This window comes from Oreochromis niloticus, linkage group LG12 (assembly GCF_001858045.2).
Source record: "Oreochromis niloticus isolate F11D_XX linkage group LG12, O_niloticus_UMD_NMBU, whole genome shotgun sequence".
Classification (NCBI taxonomy): domain Eukaryota; kingdom Metazoa; phylum Chordata; class Actinopteri; order Cichliformes; family Cichlidae; genus Oreochromis; species Oreochromis niloticus.
In genome coordinates this window covers 65,001-85,109 of record NC_031977.2, presented here as the reverse complement: position 1 = coordinate 85,109, position 20,109 = coordinate 65,001, and the positions used below count along the sequence as shown (strand labels likewise).

At 41.8% G+C, this 20,109-nt stretch overlaps 2 protein-coding genes across 3 annotated transcripts; one reads left to right on the top strand and one right to left on the bottom strand.

The window, feature by feature from the left end:
- Nucleotides 1-6,124: 6,124 nt before the first annotated feature.
- On the top strand, nucleotides 6,125-8,800 carry LOC109204514 (protein ANTAGONIST OF LIKE HETEROCHROMATIN PROTEIN 1-like). 2 transcript variants are annotated; one of them, XM_025912067.1, is made up of 3 exons: nucleotides 6,125-6,989; nucleotides 7,695-7,800; nucleotides 7,900-8,800. In XM_025912067.1, the coding sequence occupies exons 1-3, from the start codon at nucleotides 6,193-6,195 to the stop codon at nucleotides 7,972-7,974; spliced, it is 978 nt and encodes a 325-aa protein (XP_025767852.1). In that variant the 5' UTR covers nucleotides 6,125-6,192; the 3' UTR covers nucleotides 7,975-8,800. The 2 variants fall into 2 exon arrangements, with proteins under 2 accessions (XP_025767852.1, XP_019221061.1); XM_019365516.2 differs by having other exon boundaries at nucleotides 7,893-8,800.
- A 978-nt stretch (nucleotides 8,801-9,778) lies between these two features.
- LOC112848339 (trihelix transcription factor GTL2-like) lies at nucleotides 9,779-12,141 on the bottom strand. Its single transcript, XM_025912066.1, has 3 exons — nucleotides 11,578-12,141; nucleotides 11,314-11,334; nucleotides 9,779-10,570 (listed from the first exon to the last, which is right to left on the bottom strand). The coding sequence occupies exons 1-3, from the start codon at nucleotides 12,014-12,016 to the stop codon at nucleotides 10,464-10,466; spliced, it is 567 nt and encodes a 188-aa protein (XP_025767851.1). The 5' UTR covers nucleotides 12,017-12,141; the 3' UTR covers nucleotides 9,779-10,463.
- Between the last annotated feature and the right edge of the window lie 7,968 nt (nucleotides 12,142-20,109).

The following is a 20,109-nucleotide window of genomic DNA, read 5'->3' as shown; positions in this document are numbered from 1 at the left end:
CAATTAGTTACCAAGTGCACCAACCTAGAGGAGAACTGCTGTTAACAGGTGTGGCTGGTAAGATACAGACCCTGCAAGGTTACTCGGGCTCCTGGATTTTCTTATCAGAGAAGGCAGAGTGGACAACTAGAGGGTTTTAAGGCTGTTAGTACAGTGCCAATCCCCATCTGCTCCATCTAAGCTCTACTGCCTATTGGGTAAGACTCATAGGATTAGAAGAGCTGATCCAGACTTACTGGAATTGGGGTGTTGGTCCCACAGAGTCCCACAGTTGTGCATGCTGTAACTTCAGTGGGCTACGAGTGATGTGCACCTCAGGTTTCTATCATTTAGGAAATCTAGTTGTGCCCCAAGACTTTGGATAGTCACAGGTCACTTTTCAGACAAGATTCAATTCAATTCAGTTTTATTTACACAGCGCCAAATCACAACAACAGTCACCTCAAGGTGCTTTATATTGTAAGATAGATCCTACAATAATAGATACAGAGAAAAACCCAACAATCATATGACCCCCTATGAGCAAGCACTTTGGCCACAGTGGGAAGGAAAAACTCCCTTTTAACAGGAAGAAACCTCCGGCAGAACCAGGCTCAGGGAGGGGCGGGGCCATCTGCTGCGACCGGCTGGGGTGAGAGAAGGAAGACAGGATAAAGACATGCTGTGGAAGAGAGACAGAGATTAATAACAGATATGATTCAGCAGAGAGGTCTATTAACACATAGTGAGTGAGGAAGAAACACCCAGTGCATCATGGGAATCATGGGAAATTCAGTGAAGGATGTTTCAAATGCCATATTTGGAGGCAATAACGTCACAGCGACGCAATGAAAGCTGTCCAAATTCAAAGAGTCCTCCAGATGTGGCAACAAATGCATCCTTGTTTTTCCGAATTGCAAGGATTGGTCCGACGTATCCTTCGTGTCCTAACATATCCCAGGATTCATTGTGGGCCATACAGGAGATTTTTTGTCTGATAGCGATGGTGGTCAAAGCGGGAGAGGAAAACACTTTCAAATGTACGTATATGAAAATCTGGTGGTACAAAAGTTAAATTGTTATAGCGGTTGTGTTGTTAGGCTTTGCGCATCCACGTAGACATTTTTCTTTTAAATTAAAATAACTGTAAACTAGCTTGTATGGTTGGTCCCACGGTTTTTCACGTATTGCTGCTTACATAAAGCTGATTTTGCTTTTTGTGAATTAACCTTTTTGTGATATGTTGTGGGGAACAAAGACCAAACGGCTCAGTTGATTAAAATGAGGAGAAAAGATCACCTCTTCACTGGGGTGAAGAATTCAGCCACTGTGGCGTGGATGTACAAGAATAAATCAATTTACACATCATAGTCATGTGAGGATGGTTTTATTAACCCTCATGCTGTACAGAACCTGTGATGTCCACACGGTGTTCCTCTGGTGTTCTGCTGTGAAAACTCTGGGATTTAGGGATTAACATAGTTGCCATGGTTTCCTTTCTTCTCTTATTTGTTGTGTGTGATCAGGACAATAGTGGAGAAGATGGGCCTGCAGGGGACAGTCACCCCCTTGCAGGCCAGAAGACATGAGATAACTTAAAAAAATACAAAGTACGTATGTGTGTTATCAAGAAGATAATTATTAAGAACACAAGTTGATAGATGTGCAATTACTAAGAGTTGTTGTGGTGTTTTTATTTGCCTGCTGTCATTTTTGATTTCCTCTGCCTTTAGGATTGCAAGTATCCAGGCTCAGGAGAGGGGGTCAGTGGGAAGCCCACTGCTGCTACCTGGCCCTGGTTTGCCACCATGGATGAGGTGATAGGACAGATGCCTTCCATTAGGAATTCTGTCCTAATTTCCTCTCTCCCTGAGGACACTCCAGGGCCAAGCGCAGCAGTGGGTGACCAAAACGAAAGTGACGAGGAAAGAGTCAGCCACCCACGACAGGGAGAAAGAGGAAAAGAGACAGGGATGATGAGCTGCTAGACCTCATCAGAGAGGACATGAGGCAGCAAAGAGAGGCTGAGGAGAGGAGAGCAGGGAGAGGACGGACAGACTGTTTTCACTTCTAGAAAGATCAGTTCCAAAATGAGAAATGTATTTATTCGAATATATTTGTTACATTGTTATATGTGTTGCATTAGTTTAAAGGTTTTATGTTATAAATAAATTGATTAAAACAAACATTAATAGTCACCGAACTCATTTTATTTACAGGTATTTGTAACATGTATGAACATAACGCTAACTCTGAAGAATGTTAAATGGATATTTATTTGATAGCAATAAAGTAAATAACAATAATAATTAAACATGAATATTTGTAATACACCAACAGTATGTAAAGATGAAAAAACAATATTTACAGTTGTTCACACAGGATTAACCTGAGTAACCTGTTCCTGGACTGTTTTTTTAATAGATTACAGGAAGTCTGGCAGTGTTGCTGAATCTGACGAAGCAAGATCAGACATGGATGGGCTGCTGCAACTGTGGTGGATTTTTGTGTGATATGTATAACTATGTAACTATATACACTATATATCTATGTGCACTGAACATATATATTTTAACTTTCATGTAGAGTCTTAAGCACAAGACATTTTTGCTTCACCGAGGTTTATTAAGTTGGTACTGTAACAGGGCAGTTAATGTAGGGGGAGAGTTCTCTTGAATAATTTACTTAATAATTAATTAATTTAACGTCTTTAACGCAGCACAACCAAAACAGTAACATTGTAATAGAGATCCTGAACACATCACGATAAAATATCATACAAAATACACACACACACACACACGCACACTTTGAACCCAAACTGAAGTGTTTATTATATGTTATAAGATTGTGCCACTTGCTGTATAAGATATAATAATTAGGATTAATGTCTGACCTTTGACCGTGTCATGACCTATTGTGATAAGCCAGAGCAAGGGGTACTCAGAGTCCTGACTGGCCTTTGGCCAAGACCTTGGCCGCTACCTGACCCCAGCAGCTGTGCTGGGCGTGTGGGAAAGTTACCCAGCAGCAGGGGGCGGCGATACTGGTCCCTATATTAGGGGACCAGAGGACGCCCCCAGAGCTCTTTTCCTCCTGCTGCTGCTACCTGTCCATCTCTGTGTTGCTCTGCTGTCTGTGCTTAAGGCTGTACACCCCGGGGTTTAGCTTTGCTTGCTTTCTGCTTTGTAATTCTCTTGCTAAATGTCTGTATGTATTTTTCCTGCTGTTCATATGATTCAGTGTATTAAACTCTGTTCCAAGAATTCTACTCTTTTACAGAGCATCTTTTTGAGTGTCTTGGTTTTAATTGGATTTGGATCTCCACATCGTTGGTGGAAGAAGGTTATCAGGATGGCTTCAAAATTTGCGACCACACAACTGAGACCTGCAGTTTGTCTTTTCTGGTCAGTGAGTGGCGAATCACACAGGGTAGTCTGCAAAGAGAGGTTCAGGATGCTTCCTCCCACTGTCCACTGCATCGTCCATCCACAGGGTTTGCAGGGCCGGCTCAATCGACGGCTGCCACACCACTAAGATGGATGCTATATTACTACTAGTATAATACTTGTAACTCTGGAGCATACAACAGTTTGATAAAGTACTATGAAAAAAAAGAAACCAAAAGATTAGTTTCAAAGACATTTATATATTTTATATAATACAGTGAATGTGTACGAATGACCAGCAATAATTCATCCATCCATCCGCTTCCGCTTATCCTTTTCAGGGTCGCGGGGGCACTGGAGCCTATCCCAGCTGTCATAGGGCGAGAGGCGGGGTACACCCTGGACAGGTCGCCAGTCTGTCGCAGGGCCAACACACAGGGACAGACAACCATTCACACCTAGTGATAATTTCGATTATCCAATTAACCTATCCCCACAAGCTGCATGTCTTTGGACGGTGGGAGGAATCCGGAGTACCCGGAGGGAACCCACGCAAACACGGGGAGAACATGCAAACTCCACACAGAAAGACCCTGGCCTGATGGTGGAATTGAACTCAGGACCTTCTTGCTGTGCGGCAACAGTGCTGCCCACCAGCAATAATTCAGTCACTGAAATTAAACATGAAATTAGCTAAGTAATTCCTAAATGCGTGTAGATTAAAGGGAATTATCTTACCTGGATATGACTGTCTCTGGCCAAACATGCCAGCGACGACGATAAAGTTTTTATAGCTCCTTGAGAATTAAAAATGTAAAAACGGAGCGACAATTCTGGGTCCATTTTAAAGTTTTCTCATTGTGGCGTTAGCGACCAGAAAAACACGGAAGGGCGGACTTGAACGATGGCTAGAAGGCTGTCCAATTTCACAGCTGCTCATTTCCTTCCTATCAATCCGTCGAAGGATCCTACCTAAGTAGGTAAGATGCTTCGGAGTATCCTTCCCCTGAATTTGGACACAGCACTATTGTAGCCAGTGTTGGTCAAGTTACCTGAAAATAGAAATTAGTTACTAATTACTTCTCCAAGAAAGTAATCCCATTACTTTATTGATTACCTATTTTCAAAAGTAATTGGTTACTTTATTACTTAGTTACTTTTTAAAAACATGATACACAACCTGAATATGTAATAAAGCAATAGACCTTTCAGTACAATTCTAGTTTTTTTTTATGCATAATCCATCATTAACAATTGAATCAAATGAAAAGCCTCCTTAAAAATTGTTTTATTAGATTTAATCTTTTAACTTTATGCACATTGCGTCAAGCAAAAATTAAATTATATGCAACAGTCTTTGACTGAAAGAAATGTGTTTAACATTTAAACCTATTTCCTGCATATTCCAACATATAAAATAAAATAATGTTTTGTGTTTACACTCACTCTTTCAAATAGATGCAAGTAAAACAAAGCAGAAAATAAATAAAACCTAAAATTCAGCAGCAGAGTCCTGTTGTTCTTTAATCTATTTTCACCTTGTGAGCAAGTGGTCAAAAAGGGTTATATCAAAAAATGATGAAATGACAAGGCCACCTAGGGGAATTTCACCGCCAGGAAATATAAAATCTTCTTAAAAACCAAAAAAGGTCACACAGGTTGATGGATGCACTACTGACGCAGATTGGCTAAAATACAATGTTTTTCTAACAACAAGCCGTGGATAAATCCTGAAATTAAGGCTCTCCTCAAGGAGAAGAAGAGAGTCTTTAGATCTGGAGACAAACAGGAGCTGAGAGTTGTTCAGAAGAAGCTGAAATGGAAGATAAGGCAAGGAAAGGAAAACTACAGGAGGAAGATGGAAGAGCAGCTGCAACAGGACAACATCAGAGGGGTTTGGAACAGCCTGAAGACAATCTTAGGACAAAAACCAACCCCCCAGGCTGCAGGAGACTTGGGGTGGGTGAATGACCTAAATAAATATTTTAATAGGTTTAATCAACCACCCACCCCTCCCACAGCATCGTCCCCCCTGCTGCAATCTCCTTCATCTTCAGGGACTGCCTGTCCTTCATCTCAGGACTTCACACCTCTCAGCTCCCAGACATCACACCCTCCCCCAGCTTCTGTGGACTTCAACATACATCCCCCTCCCCCGAAATCCCCTCTCTCCATCTCAGCACTTCAAGTGAGGAATGAGCTTCACAAGATCAAGGTGCGGAAGGCTGCAGGTCCAGATGACATCAGCTCCAAGCTCCTGAGGTGCTGCGCAGATGAACTGTGTGGCATCCTAGGTTATCTGTTCAACCTGAGCCTGTCACTGGGGAAAGTACCACAGCTGTGGAAGACCTCCTGTGTGGTACCGGTACCAAAGACCTCCCATCCCAAGGACCTCAGCAGCTACAGGCCGGTAGCCCTGACATCCCATCTGATGAAGACCCTCGAGAGGTTGGTTCTGAACCATCTGTGCCCCCTGGTGAGGTCTTCATTGGATCCGCTGCAGTTTGCTTACCAGCCTGGCATTGGGGTGGAGGACGCCATCATCTACCTCCTGCACCGAGCTCTGACTCACCTGGAGAAGCCTGGAAGCACTGTGAGGATCATGTTCTTTGATTTCTCCAGTGCTTTCAACACCATCCAGCCACGACTTCTGAGAGACAAGCTGGAGCTATCGGGAGTGGACCACCACATGTCCCAGTGGACACTGGACTACCTCACAGAACGTCCACAGTATGGCTACGTTCACACTGCAGGTCTTAATGCTCAATTCCGATTTTTTGATCAAATCCGATTTTTTTGTCTGCTTGTTCACACTACACATAAAATGCAACAGCAAACATGCTGCAGTGTGAACGGTTCACGGCCCTCAAAGCGACCCGCATGCGCAAAAGAAGCACAACACGCTCTGTTTACGGAAGTAAAAATGGCGGCTACAGAGCGAGTAGGTGTTGTTGCAGCAGTTTGTCAATTTATGCAAAGTCGTAACCGACAGAATCTTGACAAATTAATCAGAGAAAGGAGGACGCTGAGAAAAAAGAGAGTCCGTGCTTTAACAATGGCCTTGTTTGGAGCAGTGGCTGCTACCTCCGTGCAGAGGTATATATGGACACGGAGTCGGAACCAGGAGTGGTGGGATTGGGATGTGAGAGGCTTCACTGACACGGAGTTCATCCACAATTTCAGGATGTCAAGACAAACATTTGAATATCTCTGTCAGCTCCTTTCAGCAAGAATGCTTAGACAGGATACTCATCTCCGCCAATCCATACCTGTGAGCAAGCGCGTTGGAATCGGGCTGTATTGGCTGGCAACAGGCGCATGTTATCGGACCATGTCAAACCTGTTCGGAGTTGCCAAATCCACAGTTTGTTCCATCGTCCATGAATTTTGCTTTGCAGTCCGCTATGTCCTCATGCCTGAGTACATTAAATGGCCTCGAGGAGATGACCTGATACAAGTTATTGAAGGCTTCAGACAGCGATGGGGGTTCCCACAGTGTGCCGGAGCAATAGATGGGAGTCACATTCCCATCACTGCTCCTGAGGACAATCACTGTGATTATTTTAACCGCAAAGGCTGGCACTCTGTCATCCTTCAGGGCGTCGTCGACCATCAATTCTGGTAAGCATACTATGATCTACTAATTATGAAAAATTGAAAGGAAATAAACATGCATTTGAAGGGCTCAAACGTATATACAGAGCTGGACAAAAAGTAGTCGGCTAAAGAATTATGCAAGTAACTGTTTGATCATAAGTGTGATGAACATTTTGTGTTGTTTTCGTTCAGTCTCTCTGTTTTCTCCTAATTACCTACATCATTCCTGCTTCCAGTAATCGGTTTCCCTATGCATTTAAACTCACTTTACTTGTTTTTTTTTATGTAACATATTTTTAAATGATTACTATTAAATAAATGAGTGATCCTTTATAAATTGGCATAAGTAATCAACTGTTGCTCAATGTAGTAGTGAACTGTTACTTTTACAAGTAAAACTACTCTTAAAAGGTAAAACTTATACTTCCCACCTCACAGATTTCATATATTTTATTAAAATATATTGCATTTTCTGGCACCCATACCCAGACCAAAAAGTATTGTTTGACTGATGGCCCGTAATATAAAGACTTTTTTTTGGACTTTACGTTTCGCAATTTTGCCTTAAGTTATGAATTTATTTTGCTGTTTACATATGTCCCGATAATAATCCTTATTGCTGTTTTAGAGAAGAGCAGTGCTTCAAAGTATACTTGCAGATTTCTGTCAGAATCTGCAGATTTACAGTAGAAATAAAATGTTCACGTTTCTCCAACGTCTTCCCAACAGTTTCACTAACATCTACACTGGATGGCCAGGAACCGTTCACGATGCCAGGGTTCTCAAGAATTCTGAGATATACACAATGGCAGAGAGAGGGGAGCTATTTCCACCAGTCAGTATCTTTGAACACAGTGAATTGTAATTAAAATTGTTTTACCGTTCTTCCTTGTTGATGTGTGTCACCTTGTATTCACATAATCTTAGGTTACAGAAGAAATCATGGGTGTTGAAGTTCCAGTCATGCTGCTCGGTGACCCTGCATATCCCCTGCGAAGCTGGCTGCTGAAGGGATACGCAGATACAGGAACCCTAACTGAAGAACAACAATACTTCAACCAGAGACACAGTAGAGCCAGGATGACAGTGGAGTGTGCATTTGGCCGACTTAAGGGTCGGTAGAGGTGCCTTGGGAAACGTCTTGATGTGGACATCCACACTGTTCCTACAATGATAGCTGCATGCTGCACACTTCACAATGTGTGTGAAAAACATGGTGAAGCCTACAATGAAACTGATAACGCTGATTTGCATGATTCTAGAGGTACCGAAGGAGGCATCTTACCAGATGTTCAGCCAATAAGAATCAGAGAGGTGCTGACCCAATTTTTTCATAGTCAACGTTAAGGCACAAAAGCCATGCTTTCATCTCATTGTCAATAAATTTGAGCTTGATGTTTAAGTGATGCATTCACAAAATTTAAAGTAAAGCATTCAAAGTTATTTTTTTATGGAAAATATATATTTTGACGTGTGTAACATGTACACTTCTTCCTCTGTGTACTGAAATTGTCATGTTGTTTGTCTCAAAACATATGTTTGCATATGAAAAGCACAAATTAAATCTGAAAGACCCACTGTCCTTCAGCAGTACTGAAAATCTCTAACAACAAATATAAAGCATTTTTGGATGCAACGATAAATAACCAACATTTTGCATTGAAAGTAAAGCCCCTCCAAAACAATATTAACATAACATTAACTGAAATATTTTTGGAGTATCCATTTAAAATACATTAAGTGAACCATGTGCAAAACTTGCTTTTTATAACATTTAAACTAATGCCTTAAAGTAGTTTAATCCTGTTGTCAAGAGGAGAAATATTTTACTGCTATTATTTGCTGCTATTTCTATAATCATCATTACCATTTCATTATTAATAGTGATGTTGCATGCAGATGCAGTCAGATGTTCAAACATATGGGTATTATATTAGTCTTTATTACAGGAGCAGTTATAACCACTTTAAACTGGAGTTGAATCTATAATTTTAAATGTTTTTCAATGCTCCTATATAATAATCTTAAATGTTTCTGTGTAGACTGCAGGGACAGGAAATACACTGTGCCAAAATGAGACAGGAAACACTTCTGCAAGGCATGCTCCTGCAGAAGTGAAACTGAAAGCAGAGTCTGAGTGCACGTACTGTGAGTAGGTTATGAAACTGTATTAAGCTTTTAGTAGAGGCTCTTGATTAAACATTTACTCAACATATTACATATATAGTTCCAGCTAGGGTATTACATGTAAGGATGAGCCTCTGTTCTGGTGACAGGTCAGAAGTGCAACGGGTGAGATGAGAGAGCATTTAAGGGCGAGACACCCATACACACACATACAGACACATATAGTGAGAGAGGTCATGACACGTACGCAGTACACAGCACGCACGCGCCCCCGCACGTGCACGCACACACATATTAGATAGACTCATTTATATAGGTAAGAGTTTATAACTGCTAAGTGGGGTGCGTACGTGTTAGTCTGTTCCAGGAAGTACACCAGATGTCCCAGAGATAAGCGACAGCGAAGACGAGCTGGGGGAAGCACCTGGCTTCGACGCGAAGATGATGTTCTGTTTTAAACTATGTCAAAGTTAACTGAACGTTTGTGGTTTTGCATTGACGTATGCTGTATTAAATCTGCCTAGCAACAGAAAAGGGGGCCGTACTATCTTAACCCTATAAAGCCTTTGTCTGACTATTGTAAAGTAGTTCAATACCGATTGGGCTGTTGAACTCACACATGTGTTCATTAAAATGTCGTCTAATTGCACACGGCTGGATCTGTGGTTATTTTTGGATTTCCCCTCAATATCTGAACCTTAACACTGTTCATCTGGAGGAGGGTAGGATGACGTAAAGGCCTGGTTAAAGGATGCATGCTGAGCCTGGTCTCGAGGGTTTGGTCGTTCTGGTCTAAAGGGCTGACCCAGATTGTGAGATGGTGGAAGGGCATTACCAAAAGGAAGAGGTTGAGCTAAATCTTGTTGGAAAGACAGAGACTGATTGGACATCTCAAATGGTGGAGACTGAGTTGAAGCCATGGGGTATGGAGTGGAATGGATGAGTGAAGACTGTGTTGGGCAGTAAAGATGTGGAGCCTGTACTACCTGCTGGTAGAAAGGTGGTTGTTGGCATATGTAGTTCTGGTACACACCTTGGAGAAATTAGAACATCACCATAACAGTACAGGTCAGAAATTAAGACTGTGGGGTATTTGATCATTTGAGTCAAATCATGGTTTTTATTTAAAAAACATTGTACAATCTACAGTATGTCTTACATTACAATCTCACCCTTCCCTCTCATTGACAAAATGAGTAGTATTAATTAAAAGATATGTGTGCTTTATCCATGCTTAGGCATCTAGAGTAAAATTTAACTCATTAGTTTGCCTTGTGAGGTCTCAACATGACACTTTACTTTGAAAAAACGTTTTTATTCTAATGGGATGATGAAAAGTTTGCAACAACAATGTTCTATTTAATATATGGGTTATTTACTTCGGGTTTGTGCATTCTTCTTTATGGAATTATCTGCACTCACTGCAGATGAAGAACTTTCGTCTGATGCAGAATCAAATGTCAGTGACACAGGAGTATCTGTCATGGCCCAGCGGCACTAAGTAACTGAGATGGACACAAGTGCAGAAACCAAACCGGAAGCGAGACGGTAAGTGAACAAAGGATTTATTTCCACCCACAAGTAAACATAAGCGAAAGCAGAACGACGCCACCACACTAGTGGCGCGCAGAAAAAACCTAAGGTAACTAAGAGTGACCTAGACAACTCTAGGATGTAGCTGAATTACAGAGGCAGTGGGGAGGTGGAAACTGGACTTGGAAGTGGCCGGGGCACTGTAATGAGAGGAGAGCATAGTCAACGAGATCCAGCAGACAATCAGCGATCCTCCACAGTTAAACTGAGACGCCTTACTTGATTACAGGTGGAGGGGTCAGATAGGGCGGAAGGCCCGGATGCGGTCGTGACGTGGGGAGGCAGGCAAGCGAGTAGTGGACCAGTTGGCAACGTCGTTTCAGCAGCTGGTGGCCCAGGTCCAGGAAAGCGGGAATGAGGGAGGCGAGACCTCCACTCCAGAAGCTACCTCTGAGAACAAGAAAAACAGGTAAGTCGTCACACGGGTTTAGGACAAGCAATCACTCTCCACTAGACTAACATGGGATAGCAGATACTCAGGCGATGAACGGTTGAGAGCGCAGGTCTAATATGCTGCCGGAATAATTGCCCACAGGTGGTCAGCCAGGGAGGAGCAACCGATCTCCGCCTAAAGGAGGAGGAGCCGCCGTTGGAGGCCTGCAGGTACCCACCCAGATCATGACAGTATCCTCACCCAGTGTACAGGCGCCTTTCGAAAATACAATCATACAACCTATTAAAAAGTTATGTACATGGTTATAGCTGATGTAGTTCAGCCTTCATTTAGAATTACGCTATTGCTGTCTTAAAGAATGTTTTCAATTTTTGTTCAGTAATTTATTCAGTTCTGTTATGTGTTTAGACATGTGTTATACAGTACGTTTAATGTAACGTTACTTGTACTCAGTTTTATTCTCCACACATGACTACAACAAGGTACAAGTTAGCCTACCTTTTTCACTGTTGAGGCTGGGAGCTGGACTGGCGCTAGCCCCTGGACTAGCGCTAGCCCTTGGACTTTCAGGCTCCTCTTCAGCTGTTTCAATGGAGCTATCGATCAGCTCTATTGGCTGACAGCTGGGTTTGTCCCCCAAAATACGGTCAAGCTCATCATAAAACGGGCAGGTGACTCGACCACGTCCGGTTCGTTTGTTTATATCTTTAGCTTCTTTAAACTTGGCTCTGAGGCTCTTGATTTTCCTCTGACACTGTAGCCATGTTCGCCTGTGCCCTCGTTCAATCATTTCTTTGGCAATGCACTCGAACACAGCCCGGTTACGATACAACCCTTCAAGTTTAGCTTGGATAGAATTGTCTCCCCATATGCTAATCAATTCCGCAACCTCAGTTTCGGTCCATTGACTCGCTCCGTCTCCAGTTTCCGCCGCCATGCTTTTTTGGTTTGTCTTCTCCGGCGCTGATAATTGGCGTCTGTCTCGTGTCAGTGACGTAAAAGACGGATTTAATGCGACCTGACGGTTCACACAGCAGTCGCTTTCTAAAACATCGGATATGTATCGGATTCAGGACCACATATGAAAGTGACCCAGATCGGATTTGAAAATATCGGATTTGTGCCGTTCACACTGTCATACCATGATCGGATATGGGTCGCATAGGGTCGAAAAAATCGGATTTGATGCGCTTTTGCCTGCAGTGTGAACGTAGCCTATGTGAGGTCACAGGGCTGTGTCTCTGATACGCTGGTCTGCAGTATGGCCCCACAGGGAACTGTGCTGGCACCGTTCCTCTTCACCCTCTACACTGCAGACTTCTCCATCAACTCCCCACGCTGCCACCTACAGAAGTTCTCTGACGACTCTGCCATAGTCGGCCTCATCACAGGTGAGGACGACTCAGAGTACTCTGGACTCTGGACTTTGTTGACTGGTGTCAGCAGAACCACCTGCTGATCAACGCCGGGAAAACCAAGGAGTTGGTGGTGGACTTCCGGAGACGCAGACCCACCACACTGACACTGGTGAACATCCAGGGAGTGGACATTGAGATAGTGGACTCTTATAGGTACCTGGGTGTTCACCTGAATAATAAACTGGACTGGAGCCACAACACTGATGCTCTTTACAGGAAGGGTCAGAGCAGACTCTACCTGCTGAGGCGGCTGAGGTCATCTGGAGTACAGGGAGCGCATTTAAAGACCTTGTGACTCTGTGGTGGCATCTGTCATTTTTTACAGTGTTGTATGTTGAAGCAGCGGTTTATCGGCAGCTGAGAGGAAGAGGTTGGATAAACTCATCAGGAAGGCCAGCTCTGTTCTGGGATGCACCCTGGACCCAGTGCAGGTGGTGGGAGACAGAAGGACTCTGGCCAAAATAACATCTCTGATGGACAGAGTCTCCCAGCCTATGCATGGAAATGTTGCTGAACTGCAGAGCTCCTTCAGTGACAGACTGCTGCATCCTAGATGCATGAAGGAGCGTTTCCGCAGGTCCTTCCTCCCTGCAGCTGTCAGACTGTACAATCAGAACTGCTCCCAACAAACATAGAGGTTTACATCTGTGCTGTAACTTGCACTATTTTATCAACTGATTCACACTGTAACCAGGGTTTGCCTCTTATCTGAATTTAATTTTATTTAATTTAATAATGGTACAGTACTCTGTTTTTGGTAACTATTGTCCTTGATGTAAATATGTAAAAATTGTGTATGTTTCTGTTCTGTGTCTTGTGTACTGTTTGTTGTATATGTGTCTTTCTGGCTGCTGTTACACCCAAATTTCCCCTTGTGGGACAATTAAAGGATTATTCTATTCTATTCTATTCTATTCTATTGGTGGAGAGTCCCAGATTTTTAAGATCTACTGGGAGTGTCCCTAGAAGGGTCCTGGACCCCATATTGTTCTCTGCCTAATCACACAAGCCAAGGTGTGAAAAACGGGTATGTGTTACAATCAGCCAAAGTTTTGGGTGAACCTATTGTGAGACCTTTCTCCACCCTATCATGTGACTTATTGGGAACAAATGACCCAAGATTTGAGTGGGAGTTAAGGCATCTGGGAAAGATCTCAAAACTGACACTTGGTGTCATAAGCCACCCCCTCTATTCAAAGAGGGTTGGCCTCGACCCTCGGCCATCATTAGATAGTTATAATACAAACCACTGCAGTGCAGTACTTGTAATCCGGTCTTTAAGTCTGACGTCATTAGCCGTTTCCAGGTTCAATCTCTGCTTCAGGTCCCAAAGTCAAACGAACACAGAGCATCACTGAGAGTTACAAACTGACTAAATTCTTTCATCTTTAATAAAATGATCAGCGTTGCTGCTTTACCAGGTGTAACAATTAAGTTTAACATCCAGGCATCCATGAAAACAGAATTTATTAAATTTAACGGAGTTAGAAGTTAGCAGGAAGTTAGCTCGCCAGCTTCCACCAAAACATGATATAGCATGTTCTGACTGAGAGATTTCTGAAATAAATTAAGACGTACAGCTCTGCTATCACTTCCAACATAAATGAAGACAGAAAACTAAACAGCAGTGACGTTTGTAGGGTTACTGAAGTTGGGCTAGCTGGTATATAATAATGTGCTACGTGATCGCTAGTGACACAGCTATGTTAGCATAACATAAACACAGTAAAGCTGGAGGATGAACGCTAACTCTTTCCACTCGATAAAAGTTAACATGAGGGATCCTGATGATGAACCACTTCGCATCCAGCGGCGTCGGTGACGAAGTGGTTCCCGGGGCCGCCTGCGCCTCCAGCGGCAGCCCCAGAGCTGGTCTGGGGGCCACCCATGTGGCAAGCAGTGGTGGCGCAGCAGGCGTGGAAGTGAGCCAGGGCTCACAGGCAGCTGCGCAGGCATGATTGTAGACCACGCAGACCACGGCCTGCCACAATAATAAAGCATTTTCTATTTAATGATAAACTTTGCCCTAATTATGTCCTGGGTTTTAACTATTTAATAATAAAAAAGGAAACATCACAAAAAACACTTAAGGTCATGAAAATTAATTGAGATTCAGCAATTTAATGACGCATCCACCTTATTTATTGAAAAGTATCGGTATTGACAATACTGGCCCGTATTTACTTGGTATTGGATCGATACCAAAATATGCAGTATCGCACACCACTAGTTTTATCTATAGATCACCAAATTACAACAACAGTCACCTGGAAGTGAGACTGTTAGCCACAAGAATGGTGGACAGAAAGCAATTTTCAAATTTAGAATAAATCAAATGACTCAACATTTTTGGTTGTATTTATTATTACATCTTTTTTCAGTCCTCTTACATCTATGACAAAGTGTCTACAGACTGTATGGAGGACCGTACCTTACCTGTTTCTAACACGTGATGTCTGTGTGAAATACTGACATCACCATATCAAGGACTTTATAACTTATCTGTTTTTCTTTTCTGAAAGAAATGACAGAAAAAAATCATAATATGTGAAGTTACAGCACAGTTTCTCCAAATGGGTACTTCTCTTTCAGTGAGGGTACTTTTACAGCATCAGCAGTAGCTCAGGTAATAAAAATACAAAACCTCGGCAGACAGGAAGTGAACTTTAACATTCGAGGTTCTGTTCCAGTCTGTTTGTTTAGATGATGTGAACTATCTCATGGATCCTTTTTTTTGTGTTTTGCATCAACCTTATTGCAATTCACTTGTACTTTATTTGGACAAATGTAGGGAGAAGCAGCTCCTTTTTAGCTTCTGTGATGCACTACTTTTCGGCCTATTTCCAATCTTGGACACATTTTCCGTAAATACAATATCCAGTTTCAGTGTTATGCCAAAAACACCCAGCTTTATCTGTCCACTAAACCTGATTCTGCTCTTCCCCCGTCCTCCCTCACCCTCTGCTTAGCTGAACTAAATTCATGGTTCTCTTCTAATTTTCTTAAACTCAATAGTAATAAATCCAAGCTCCTCTTAGTAGGCACTAAATCAACATTATCCAGAACCAACAGTTTCTCTGTTACTATCAATAACTTGCCGATCTTCGTTTCTTCCTCTGTGAAAAGTTTGGGTGTCATCCTCGACAGTACTCTATCTTTCAATTCACACATTAATAATGTCACTCGGTCTGCATATTTTCAATTGCGCAACATTAATTGTCTCCGTCCTTTTCTCACCCCACATGCCACTGCCATTCTTGTCCACAGCCTTGTTACTTCCCGGATTGATTATTGTAATTCATTTCTTGATTATTGTTATTTTCTTTCTTGGTCTTACTCAAAAATCCATCCACAAGCTTCAACGCGTCCAGAATTCTGCTGCCCGTATCATCACCAGGACCCCTTCTGTCCACCACATCACTCCTGTCCTGCAGCAGCTTCATTGGCTCCCGGTCAAATTTCGTATCAATTTCAAAATACTCTTGTACACATTTAAGGCTATTCATCATCTCTCTCCTGCATATCTCTCTGATCTGGTTCAGGTCACCATTCCATCTCGGTGTCTCAGATCTTCTTCTTCTCTTTCTCTCTCCGTCCCCTCCCCCCGTCTTGCCACCGTGGGGAGCAGGGCTTTCAGCTGCTCTGCTCCTCGACTCTGGAGTTCCCTAGCTCCTGATTTAAGAAATATCTCTTCCTTCTCTCTCTTTAAGTCCCAACTCAAAACTCACTTGTTCAAAATAGCTTATCCCACATAACCTCTCCACTCTGCTATTTTAAATTTGTTTTATGTCTTATGCTTTTATGATTGTGTAAACTGCTTGCTTTTATGTTGCTTTTATTATTCTACCATGTACAGTGTCCTTGAGTGTTCTGAAAGGCGCTTTCAAATAAAATGTATTATTATTATTATTACTTCTCACACCTTAAACTACATGTTAGTGTTGATCTCAAATACTAATTATTCTGTGATTTTCCAAATGTGTGTGGAGTAACATGACCTTTCTCTGATAATGTAAATGTTGTGACCAGGAACCATTCAGGATTTACAACACAAACAGAAACAGTCTGTCTTATAGTTCTCAGAGGTTACTGTTAGTTTTACAAACACATTTTCTTCTTCATGTCTGTTTACGTGGTTTGGCAGTTCATCAAAAAATATCTGACACAGTGATGTTTTAAGTGGAAAAATGGCTGAATGTGGTGAGGGGATCTGAGACACTGAGTTGTGGGGCAGCTGGTAAGGACTTGTGTATTTCTGGAGAGCCTGCAGAGTCTGCACAGCTGTCTTGGTTGATTTCAAAAGCCCTGCTCGCTTCACTCTTCACAAGACCGTAAATTCAGCTCATTGGTCAGATCAAAACCGGTCTCTCTCAGCCACACTGGCTGATGTGTGAAGACGCACCTGACACTCTCGGGGATGCTCGCTCAGGTACGACCGTCTCACGCTGAGGTGGAGCGTGTGTCGATCTGACTTTGATTCTGATTTTCCTTTTTTGGATTAAACAAACACAAATGGTTGATTCTCTGTTTGCGGCAACATTTCATGTCCACATAATTTACTTACCCTGATTTTTTCTAAAATGTGCCAAATGTGTACCGCAAAGTAATTAAATTATGTGTTTAAGTGTTTGCCATTATTCAAACATAAATGAAATGCATTTCAAATAAATTTTTTTTATTTCACACACCTTTTTGGTGATACACGCTCAATTTCATTGTGTCCCACAGTGCCGTCATTAACTTCCTCCAGAAGTATATGTCATAAAATTATATATATATATATATAAACATACATATATCAATTTGATAGACTATACTAAGCTTTATTTTATTATGCAATTGAATCTGATAAAACTTATTTACTTATTTACTTTTTTCTTCATAATGTACTTGTCCCACCCTGTTAGAATGTGCTTTATTGCCTTAAAAAAAACTACAATTCTATAAAAGCCATTTACAGGAAGTGGCATCATTTGTTTTTGGAGGGAAACTGTGTAACGTGAGGTAAGCTTCCACCCTGTTAGGTCAATGAAGCTAACAGGGTCAAACCTGACAGGATGGAATTTTGGGGGGAACTTAGTAGGGTGGAAATTCTAAAGAGAGCAATAATTATTATTGTTATCATTAATTAATAACAAAGAGAGGGAAGATAGAACTGAGGGGATCGAACTACCAGAAGGCAACATTGCAGACACAGAGGACAGCTACAAGTACCTGGGGATCCCACTTGGGAATCATGAAGAGGCCGTTAGGAAAGCTGTAACCACCAAGTACCTGCAGAAGTTCAGGCAAGTCCTGAGGAGTCAGCTGAACGGTAAGAACAAGATCCGGGCTATCAACACCTACGCCCTGCCCGTGATCAGGTACCCTGCTGGGGTAATAGGCTGGCCAAAGGAGGAGATAGAAGCCACTGACATAAAGACCAGGAAGCTCCTGACCATGCATGGAGTGTTTCACCCCAAGTCCAGCACCCTGAGTACACTAAGCAGAAGGAAGGAGGCCGGGGACTGGTGAGTTTCAGCACCATGGTCCAGGATGAGACAATGAACATCCACGATTACAACAGGAAGATGGCCCCAACTGGCCGCGTGCTCAGTGAATACCTCAGGCATGCACAGGTCCCCAAAACAGTTGTCTAAAAAGTAAACTTTTTGGCTTAAAATGACAACAGCACGCCATTTTTAATTCAAGCAACTTATTCATCATCATAGTCCATCACCATATTTTCATAATCATATTTTATAGTCGTATGATTATTGATTATTACCGATTTATTACATATTATTCCTAAAAATTATGGCTGCCATTAACTTTTATTACTTCTTTTAATACTTCCTTAGTTATAAATCATTTCAGAGGGGGCCATACATCACTGGTTTGACATAAAGTCCTTTTTCTCCATCCTCGTGTGTTCATTGTGACACTTCCTTCTTTAAACTTACAGGCTGAGTGTGATTGTACCTGTAATGAGTTAAAAGTATCAGTAACTGACAAGGGCGAGCTGCTTTATATTCAGTTGTTTTGTCATTGCAGCTGCTGCTGCACATACTGTCAGTAGTCTTTCTGTTGTACATTGCAACAATGCAGAGAGAGACCATGTGTTGTGACAGCACTGGATGAAGATCTCTTAATCACCTTGGGGCAGATTTTCTTGTTGTTCTCTGCAAACATAAATGCTGAGGAAAATTCAAGACATGCTTTCAGTACACCTACCTGCAAGATAGACATTATGTTCCTCCATAATTTGGCAGAAAAATGATTAAAACAGAAGTGCAATATAATGCAGTATAATGGTAACACTTTTGAGTCCCTGAAGTGTTGCTACTGGCAACTCAGTGTGATGAAAATAGAAGCTATAAATGTTTTAGATTTTCAAGGATGCAGCGTTATGAAATGGCAATTTAGATAAAAGGTTTTCAAAAAGTTCTTACAAAAAGTATAAATGTTGTGTTTTTCTGGGTGTGTAGTTGATGTTGAATAGTACTTTTCTTTTATTCAGTTCAGTGTAATTTATTTAAATCCAAATCACAACAATAGCTGGCTCAAGGTACTTTATATTGTAATTTAAATACCTTACCATAATAGAGAGAAAATCCCCAAAAATCAAACAACCTCCTATGAGCAAGCACTTGGTGACAGTGGAGTGGAAAAGCTCTCATTTAACTGGAAGAAAACTCCAGAAGAACCAGGCTCAGGGACGGGCGGGGCCATCTGCCCCCACAGGCTGTGAGTGATGGGAGGAAGACAAGATAAGACACACTGGGGAAAAAAAAACAGATAATAACAGAGAAAATACTATTATAATAACTAATGATTAAATATGGAGTGGTGTATAAACACATAGTGACAGCTAATTTGCTCCATTTATAAATGACTATGGATTTAATCAAATAAGAAACTGCTCTTCTTATAAAGCAAAATCCATACCAGTTTTTGTTTTTCTTCATGGAGATTGATTACCTTTAGCTTTCCACCTTGTGTGGTTGTAGCAGCCTGAGTCAATGGATGTGAATGTGCTACAGTACTGTATGCCTCTACAAGGAGATGTCTCTTTTATTGTGTATACTGGACTGAGAGCCAGTGCTATCACTTATTTGAGTTGACACCTACAAATGTGTGAAAAAAAGCACACCTTGTTTCAGTTCCAACATATCAGGACAGAAATAAAAAAAGGTCCTAAAATTAATTATATATACCATGTTATCATTATGTAACAAAACTTACACCAAAATGCAAACTAACTACACCCTTACTGCTTCCACGGGAACTAAAAGAGTTAGTAGGAGCCAGCAGGTGCTAATTAAATGCATTTCATTAACTGATCATCAGCAAGTGTGAACACCACTATAAAAGCATCATGTCAGGTTTTAGTTGTTTGCTGGTTTATGTGAAAGAGTGTGTTAACATGGAGAAAACACATTAGCAATGACCTAGGCATTTCAATCCGGTCTTTAAGTCTGACATCATTAGCCATGTCTGGGCCCAAACTCCACTGCAGGTCCCAAAGTCAAACGAGACTCTTAGCATCACTGAGAGTTAAAAACTGTCTACATTCTTTCATCTTTAATAAAACGATCAGCGTTGCTGCCTTACCAGGTGTAACAATTAAGTT